Source organism: Epinephelus moara, chromosome 9 (genome assembly GCF_006386435.1).
Source record: "Epinephelus moara isolate mb chromosome 9, YSFRI_EMoa_1.0, whole genome shotgun sequence".
Lineage (NCBI taxonomy): Eukaryota > Metazoa > Chordata > Actinopteri > Perciformes > Serranidae > Epinephelus > Epinephelus moara.
In genome coordinates this window covers 1,423,879-1,433,645 of record NC_065514.1, presented here as the reverse complement: position 1 = coordinate 1,433,645, position 9,767 = coordinate 1,423,879, and the positions used below count along the sequence as shown (strand labels likewise).

Genomic DNA, 9,767 nt, shown 5'->3' with positions numbered 1-9,767 from the left:
TGGTAATTTTTTTCCTGTTTTTCTGAGTAATATTTTCTGTTTTTTGTGGTAATTTTTTTCTCTGTTTTTCTGAGTAATATTTTCTGTTTTTCGTGGTAATTTTTTTCCTGTTTTTCTGAGTAATATTTTCTGTTTTTCGTGGTAATTTTTTTCCTGTTTTTCTGAGTAATATTTTCTGTTTTTCTTGGTAATTTTCTCTGTTTTTCTGAGTAATATTTTCTGTTTTTCGTGGTAATTTTTTCTGTTTTACTGAGTAATATTTTCTGTTTTTCGTGGTAATTCTTTTGTTTTTCGGGGTATTTTTTTTCTGTTTTTTGTGGTAATTTTTTTTCCTTAACAAGGAGACGAGATACTTCAAAATCTCGCGAGAAGCTCCCACCTGGCACCTGCAAGTGACCCCTGCATCCATGGTGACTCCTACTCATGGATGTATTTTGTAAGGTGCCTGCGTAAAGTTGACAAACTAATGATAACACCATTTGTATGACTTAAAGACAAGAGTGTCTCCCAGTGTCTCAAACCCAAAACACAGTAAAACTGGATTAAACTAAACAAGCAGGTCATGTTTGCTTCCATTATATCCAGCTCTCAAGAAAGGAATGAAAGCGTCTGTTGTTCTATTGCTCTCTGAACTCAGAAAAACAGAAAAAATTACCCCGAAAAACAGAAGAAATTACTCAATAAAACAGATTTTTTTTATTTGTCAAGTGAATGCAATATGCTAACGTTATAAACTAATAAAAAAACATAGTTGTGAATATTACACACCACTTCAGCCAATAGCTGCCCCATAAATCCCCCCACCTACACACTGGACCTTTGAATACTGATTATTCTCTGTGTGTAAAATGTCAGAAAAAGGTGCAAAATGCCAGGTGAAGTCTTTTAATATGTTGTTTTGTCTGAAAGATGAGAGGGAACATCCACAGTAAACACAATACAAGAAAAACTAATTTTACAATGATATGAAACGGAAAAACAGCCAGTCCTCACATCTGAAAAATATATTTTAACAATTAGCCTTTATGTCCATAATACATAAAACGATAAATACAGTAAGTCTCAAAACCCTTAACTGATAACACTTGACTTAAACCCCCTCAACTGAGCATTTAAAAGCAACGTTTAATAATATTAAATCACACAGTATAATGTAGCTCCACACAGATGGAAAGACATTTGAAGTGTTTATTTATGGACAGTATTTTCAGCAATTTTTACAGTGCTGTCATTCACAATGTGTTCATACAGCAGCCTCCAGTTAAAAATGTCTCACCAGAGGAGTTATTATTGTCACCAAATATGTTGATAAACACTTAAAAATCTCCTTAAATCTGATTACAATGACATTTAAGTGTGTTTTAAACCAGTTTATAACCTGCTTACAAATGCCGTATGGGAGTCCCTGACACTGAGTCCTACTCAGACCTTGAATAGTAATTTTTCATGCTCTTTCTCTTTGTGTTTCTCAGATTATTTGGTGAATCGAGCTGAAATCACTCTGAGCTCTATCGACAAAATGCAGCAGAGTCACATGGTCTACCTGGGGAACAGGAATGGTGAGTGAGCTGTGTGTTTGTGTGCTCGGGTTCGGAGATAAAGCATGTTTGTGATAAGATAATGAAAGCATGTAACGCTCCTCTACAGCAGTGGAACAAGTATTCAGATGCTTTACTTCAGTTAAAGTACTAATACCACACTGAAAATACTCCTGAACAAGTAAAAGTCCTTATTTAAACCTTACTTTAGTGAAAGTGTGTGAGTATGTATCAGCAAAATGTACTTTAAATATTGTTTCCTGTCAGTGTTTTATGATTATATCTGATGTTTTTGGATTAATATTACTACTAAAAGAACAATATTCACCTGTGAGATGTAGTGGAGTACAAGTATAAGGTTACATGAAATGAAAATACTCAAGTAAAGCACAAGTACCCTTCAAGTTTTAAGTACATTCCTTAGTTACATCCCAGCTCTGCTCCTTATTGTTTCCAGACGCCAGTGGTTTGCTGAGAGCCGTCACACAGTTCTCTCACCTCGCCGCTGACACGATTGTCAACGGAGCTGCGACATCTCACTCTGCCCCCACCGACCAGGCCGACCGTAAGAGACACACACTCACACTGTGACTGTCAGAGGGGTGTTTACTACAGTAAATACAGTACACACAAACAGTTAAACACTCCTGTTTCTTCTGTCTGGTGCAGGTTTAACTGACAGCTGTCGGGACTGTGCCAATAACTGTCTCCAGTACCTGAAGGATCTGAAGATCCAGGCCTCTTTACAGAGAGCAGATCCCTCCGCTGTGCGCTACACTGTCCAGCGTATCCTCGCTCTGGGACAGGTGAGACTGATTTGACCTTTATCAGAGTAACAAGAGTCTAGAGCCGTGCCAGCAGCTCTGTGAGGCTTTAATATCTATGTTTGACTTTGCTGCAAACCAGTTTTTGTCTTGTCAGATAAATGTAGTGCAGTATTTGCCTCTCAGATGTGGTGGAGTTAAAGTATAAAGTAGTGTAAAATTGAAATACTCAAGTAAAGTATAAGCTGGTCAAAACTATATTTAAGTAAAGTACAGTTACTTCCTATCACTGCCTCTTACAGTCTTTTGCCGGTTTTGCCTACTTAACCTGTGTGCTTCATGTGCAGGATCTGCGACCGAAAGGCCAGGATGTGCGGAAAGAGGAGCTGGGACACATGGTGGACAAAGAGATGATCGCCACATCGACTGCCATCGAAGAGGCCGTGCTGCGGATGGATGTAAGGACACATCATGACAGATAAACCTCTGAACCACACACACACACACACACACACACACACACACACACACACACACACACACACACACACACAACTAGTGATACTTAACATCTCTGCTTTAACCTCTGTTTCTCAGGAGATTCTGTCTCAGGCAAAGAGAGAAACATCTGGCATCAAGCTGGAGGTCAACCAGAGGTGAGATGAAAACTGTCTCATCCTTAATTGTGAAGGTTTCAAGCTTCTCTGCTTCATGTTCTCACCTGCAATGTGTTTGTTCCTGTTCCCTCTCAGTATCCTGGGTTCCTGTTCAGACCTGATGAAGGTGAGCAGTCTTTTCCACTTTTGAAATATATTTCTGTTAACCTCTGTGATTCCTCGTCACTCAGTGTTTCTGTTCCTCTCCAGGCTGTTCACATGCTGGTGACAGCTTCTACTGACCTGCAGAAAGACATCGTGGAGGGAGGCAGGGTGAGTTCTGCGTTTATCAGACTTATAATAATTACACTGAAGGGCCAGTTTGGAGTAAAGTAGTTTCATTTTATTCACTAAAACACGGCTGAACTGTGTCCTCTTATTGTCCAGTTGCCTAAAGTGTTGCATGCAGTGACACATTTGTAATTGTTCTTCTCTTAGGGTGCAGCGTCTGTCACAGAGTTTTATGCCAAAAACTCTCGCTGGACAGAAGGACTCATCTCTGCCTCCAAAGCTGTGGGCTGGGGCGCCACGCAGCTGCTGTAAGGATCCAGACACACACTGTATATCATTAGTCACACATGTTGAATACCAAACTATAAAGTGAACATGTATTTTGCCTCTTTGCTGTCAGGGACTCAGCTGACCGGGTTGTGGGTGAAAATGGAACATACGAGGAGCTCATCGCTTGTTCACATGAGATCGCTGCGAGCACGGCTCAGCTGGTCGCTGCCTCAAAGGTAAAAAACTCAAGTCAAAACTATTTCCTGTTGGTTTGTGAAGCTCTCTGATCAGTTTAAAGGTACTGATATCATGTATGAGTGCAACTTAAATCCATGTCCACAAGCATGAAGGTGACATTATGCACATTTTAGCTCAGTGGTCGAAAGTAACTAAGTACATTTACTTTAAGTACTTCAGTATTTTCATTTTATTTGACTTTATACCTCTAGTATGGAAGTCCAAAGGGGACTTAAATAAAATTATAATTTAAACTTTAATAGAAAAATGCAATTCCGCAATAGCTTTATTATTTCTACGGAAGCTTATTACATTCACTTGACAAATAAAAAAAATCTGTTTTATTGAGTAATTTTTTCTGTTTTTCGGTGTAATTTTTTTCTTTTTTTTTGGTTGTATTTTTTTGTTNATTTTTCTGTTTTTTTGGGGTCATTTTTTTCTATTTTTCGTGGTAATTTTTTTTCTGTTTTTCGTGGTAATTTTTTTCTGTTTTTTGGGATCATTTTTTCTGTTTTTCTGAGTATTTTTTTCTGAGTTAAGAGAGCAATAGAACAACAGACGTTTTCATTCCTTTCTTGAGAGCTCGATATAATGGAAGCAAACATGACCCACTTGTTTAGTTTATACTAAACAAGATGACAAGATACTCTTGTCATTAAGTCATACAGATGGTGTTATCATTAGTTTGTCGACTTTACGCAGGCACCCTAAGACTTTGCGTTTGTTCAGACGAAAAGCTCATTCAGATCTGCTGGACATTGCAGTGTTTCTCCAGAATCAGATGGACACATAACCCAAAACACAGTAAAACTGGATTAAACTAAACAAGCGGGTCATGTTTGCTTCCATTATATCCAGCTCTCAAGAAAGGAATGAAAGCGTCTGTTGTTCTATTGCTCTGTTAACTCAGAAAAAATACTCAGAAAAACAGAAAAAATTACCCCAAAAAACAAAACAAGAAACAGAATTACACCGAAAAACAGAAAAATAAAAAAATTATTCAGAAAAAATTACTCAATAAAACAGATTTTTTTTTTTTATTTGTCAAGTGAATGCAGTACGCTTCCGTAATTTTCCACGTTATTCGAGTTAAAAAAAATTAAAATTAAAATGCAATTATCCACTTTGCATTTTCATTTTTACATTTTGAATTGGCATCCTTTGGTCATATAAAAAATGAAAATGGAAAAGCTGTTTGCCATTTAATTAAAAAACAAAAAAATACTTTTTAAATTTTTATTAATATTATCAATATTCAAATGTAAATCAAATTTGAAATTTTACATGCAATATAAAAATTGTAGCCTGAATTTGTTTTTATTATTTATGCAAGCAATATTTAAGTCAAAATTAAAATACAATTTTCTAACAATTCAAAAATAAATTAAGATGGCATTTGACTTTTTTTCAGACTTAACCTGCTTTACAGTAAAGTAAATCAAATTTAACATTTTAAATGCAATATAAAAGTTGTAATCTTACTTTTCATGTATGCAAGTAGTATTTAAGTCAAAATGAAAATGCAATTTTCAACAATTTGAAAATGAGGATGGCATTTGACATTTAGTTTTCAAAGACTTAACCTGCTGTACGTTACACAATAAAATAAAATTTAAATTTTAAATTGTCCACTCTACAGCGGGGTACAACTCTGAAAATTAAATACCAAACAGCTTTTCTATTTAATTTTAATATGGTCATATAACACCCATATGAGTATGTGGAAGATGAAAATTCAAATTGGATCATTGCATTTCATTTTATGGGCTTCCGTACTCCTACTCCACCATGTTTCAGAGAGAAATACTGTGCTTCTTACTCCTTTGTATTTATTTAATAGCTTTAGTTACAGGTTTCTTTTCAGATTCAGATTTTACAAATAAACATATGTAATGATAACAGCTTGTGGTCCCTTATAAGAAAGAAGTATCTAGTCGGAGCTTCTTGTCACGTTTCAGACGTTTGAGCAGTTCCACCAAAGATGTTTCCCGTAAACTTCTCGCACTTTTCGTATTAATGACTGTTTGAGCTTCTATTTCGTTGAAAAAAGTAGAGCTTAGAAAGAAGCAGAGTTAATCAGCAGGCTAAATTAAAAAACAAAACAAAACAAGGAAAGGACACAGGGAAACAAAAGGCTGGAACAGGAGACACACAAGGAGCTAAGATGAACTGGCACTGAGAGAAAACAAGACACACACTAAACACTGTGGTGAGAGGAAGGATAATGAGACACAGGTGAGGCTGATTAGGGTGAGACAGACAATCAGACACAGGTGATGTCATGAAAAAGAAGAGGAAACACACAGGGACAGGAAGTGAAGTGATCTGAAACAAGAGGAGACGTGAGTTTCAAAGTAAAACAGGAAGCAACATGAATGAATGAAATAAAAAACAACCTAAGAAACTGTAGCTGTGACAGAATGATTCACCCAAACTACAACATGTTTTGTAACACTCACACACAGTTTGTATTGGGACTATTTCTTCTTTACAAAGTAGTTTGAATTATAACAATCTGTTCCCAGTGAGTGCTGCGGGTCGTCTAGACAAACAGGCACATTGTTTGTTAAAGGTCACATTGCTGCTGAATTTTTTAAATACCTTTTAAGTGCTGTGGGCACCACAAACAAAATTCCATTCACTCTGTTGTGTTGTGCTGGAGACTGAAGTCTCTCAGACTAATATCTTAAATATCTGCATAGAGAGCACAAGAGTCAGGTTTTAAAAAAGGTCAGTGTTTTTCATATTGTGTCAGCTGATCCCTTTTATAATATACACAATGTGTTTTGGTGACAAATGCTGAATATAAAACAGACTGTTAATGTGACAGTGACTCCACATGTTCATGTATCTGTGTAATTTCAGGTGAAGGCCGACCGCAACAACAAGAAGCTGCACACACTGAAGCAGGCTTCACGACATGTGAACGACATGGCTGCTGTGGTCGTCACCTCCACCAAACACGGGCAGCAGCAGATCTCTGATCAAGGTAACTGGTAATGTTAATATAAATCATCCTGAGGGTGATGATGTCTGTTTCATGGCAATACATTTGATAGCTGCTGAGACATTGCAGTCTTGATCACATGTGTGAACCTCATGGATTCATCCTCTGGGGCATGGATGTATAACTGAACAGGCCTCCTGGGCACAGGCCCAGGGACCGCTTGCACCTTAAGTTTTTTCCTCACGGATGACACTTAAGGCTTAATTTCTCCTGAGCTGAGAGACTTAAACAGTTGCACAGAATCCTAAACGTTTTCCTTAATTAAGTAAAACATTAACTCTTTACTGAAAGAGATTTTAGTGCAGTATGTTTCCATGGAGATTGTTTGTTTGCTTGGACTCAAGTTTGTGACGCCTGTTATCGTCTCACAAAGTTGGCTCATAGTTAGATAATGAAGAAAATGGCAGAAGAAAAGAAGACAAGAAAATCAAACTGGTCAGAGGAGGAAAAGATTAAACCTCTGGAGGAATACAGTCATAGAAAGAACAAACTACAAAGTAAATTTGATCCCTAAATACCAGAAAACAGAAACGAAAAATTATTTCAGTCAAATCTTAAGCATAAAACCAAAAGCGTATCCATCAGGTTCTCCTGGTTGCGGAATATTTTTCTCGATATGTGTTAATTTTTTTTCATTTATCACCATAAACTCAGTCATGTTGCAGTTAAGACAGAGTCAAAGGTGCCTTAAGTTTTTTTTGCTCCCTTGCTTTGGTTGCTGATGTCTTTTGTGCAACGGTCTAAGGATTCCTAAAGTATGAGACCAAGACAAGGAGAAAACCATAGATACTTAAGTGAACATTTTAAGGAAACCATAAGAAGAAGAATTAAGGGTGTTTTGCGCAATTTTATTTTGAGGAAACCTTCACTATAACTCTAAGGAAAAAGAAAAATGACCTCTGGCCTTCACTTGTAAAATGTCCCTGAAAATGAATAATGACTGACCAGGAAGAGACTCAACACAAATCAACACAAAACCACAAAAAAGCAGCAAAGCCACCACAGAGTGTGTGTCCTGCTCCTGTGCTGGAGAGGTGATGGGGCCTTTTGCATGGAAATTAAATCAGTAGTTGTTGAAATATTTCAGTCTGGACTAAAGTGATGGTGCGACCAACATTTCCATAACTCCGTGATTTCATCACAGGTACGATGGACTTCTCTGGCATGTCTCTGATTAAACTGAAAAAGGAGGAGATGGAAGCTCAGGTGAGTCCATCAATGCATTTATCATCTGGTTTTGTGTATTTTCCAGTAGAGGTGTGCCATATCATCTCATTCAGGATAATATCAGTATCATTTTTGATATGATATTAAATATTCATATAGTGATACTCGCAATATTTCAACTTGTTGACATGTTGACCTCATTCTGTTATACATGGATTTCTCATGTTGTGTTCACACCTGCGCGAATTAAATAATTCACTCGAGTGAATTGCAGGTAAAGTCAGTGTAAGGACGTGATTAGACGCAAACTCCAGCAGGGCAGCACGATGCACATGACACGAAATATGCAAATTAAACAGCTTTAATGCAGCAAATAGTGTGATTTCACATTATGAGCTTTCTCGCGAGAGTTGAAAAATCTGAACTTCAGCGACAGATTCGCGCCGCGATAGCTAATCAGCATTGAGATCCTCCGGGGATGTATAATGCCAAGGATTTACCGGCGGAAGTTTACTCAGCGAGTCAGCAATTTCACACGCACATAATGCCAGTCAACACAAATCACCTGTTGATTTATACATATATATATATATATCTAATTCATTCTCTCAGGTGAAGGTGCTGCAGCTGGAGACTCAGCTGGACCAGGAGCGAGTCCGTCTGGGGGAGCTGAGGAAGAGGCACTACGATCTGGGCGCCTCTGGGGATCTTCCTGACGCCGAGGACGGCGCCGATAGCTTCCCACCGCCGCCGCCGCCCAATCTGCTGGACTCCACACCAATACCTCAGTCCTTCTCACAGACACAGCCGTACCTGAACACACCGAGCCTCGCACCAAGCAACCCGTTCGCTCCGGCTCAAACTCAGCCTGCGTCTTACACACCAACAAGCACGTACACACCTTCTCAAACCTACACCCCGTCTCAACCTTCCACCCTTTCTCAAACATACACACCTTCTCAAACATACACCCCATCCACCCTTTCTCAGACATATACACCTCCACAAGTCTACACCCCTCCTCAGAGCTACACCCCTCCTCAGAGCTACACCCCTCCTCAGAGCTACACCCCTCCTCAGAGCTACACACCCTCCTCCCAGCCGTTCATCCCAACCCAGCCGTACACACCATCTCAGCCCTACATACCAACCCCATCCCAAACCTACCTGAACCCTCAGTCTTACTCGCTGTCAACGCCCACGACACAAAGCTCCTCCCGGCCTCAGTCTCCGTCTCTGTCTCGGGCGACCCCTCAGAACAACACCGAGACCACCAAACCAGCCTCGAGGAAACCCAATATCTTTACCAAATCTGGAAACCTGCTGAAGAATGCGGTAAGTGCTTGAGACCCGTCTGCTAGAGAAGCTTGTTCTCACTCCCAACTCGTCATGTATGGCAGCTTGTTCTTATTTTGCTGTTTCCTGTGAACGTGGAAGCTTATTTTGAAAACACAGTGTTTGCATTTAATAAGCAGACAGCAGGGAAGGTAGAGCGTTGTAGTGGCAGCTGACCAAGCTGACGAGTTGGGAGTGAGAACGTGTCGGCCAGAGCTGGATGATCATCATAAACTGTGTGCCTAATAAGAGGATGATTTCAGAGGATGCTGTATTAATGAGTCTTTTTTTAATTACAGTTCAAACGTGGTGAAACTGGATCAGGAGAGTCCTGAAGCCTGACTGAAGAAGAATCATTTTACTTAACAATCACTGGAAATATAATGATTTCAATCTAATTTTATCTCTGGCTCTGTAAAAACAAAATTAGAGGAGCTTAAACTCAAAATCATTGTGAGTTAAATGTGCAAATTAATATTATCCAGCTTATTTTTGTAATCATACCAAAGCCTATATTATGTTACTGTTTGCTGCTGTATATCAAGTTGATTTATTAAAGGTG

The 9,767-nt window shown here is 38.7% G+C and overlaps 1 protein-coding gene across 1 annotated transcript in view; it reads left to right on the top strand.

Annotated features, from left to right (window-relative positions):
* LOC126395741 (huntingtin-interacting protein 1-related protein-like) overlaps window positions 1-9,767 on the top strand; it is a 23,843-nt gene extending 14,076 nt beyond the window's left edge. The window contains exons 21-33 of the mRNA XM_050053429.1: window positions 1,473-1,559; window positions 1,996-2,103; window positions 2,208-2,344; window positions 2,650-2,760; window positions 2,900-2,958; window positions 3,055-3,085; window positions 3,169-3,231; window positions 3,397-3,497; window positions 3,590-3,695; window positions 6,562-6,685; window positions 7,848-7,909; window positions 8,483-9,205; window positions 9,505-9,767. Coding sequence (XP_049909386.1) covers window positions 1,473-1,559; window positions 1,996-2,103; window positions 2,208-2,344; window positions 2,650-2,760; window positions 2,900-2,958; window positions 3,055-3,085; window positions 3,169-3,231; window positions 3,397-3,497; window positions 3,590-3,695; window positions 6,562-6,685; window positions 7,848-7,909; window positions 8,483-9,205; window positions 9,505-9,540 — 1,748 coding nt within the window. The 3' untranslated portion in view covers window positions 9,541-9,767. The remainder of the gene's footprint in view (window positions 1-1,472; window positions 1,560-1,995; window positions 2,104-2,207; window positions 2,345-2,649; window positions 2,761-2,899; window positions 2,959-3,054; window positions 3,086-3,168; window positions 3,232-3,396; window positions 3,498-3,589; window positions 3,696-6,561; window positions 6,686-7,847; window positions 7,910-8,482; window positions 9,206-9,504) is intronic.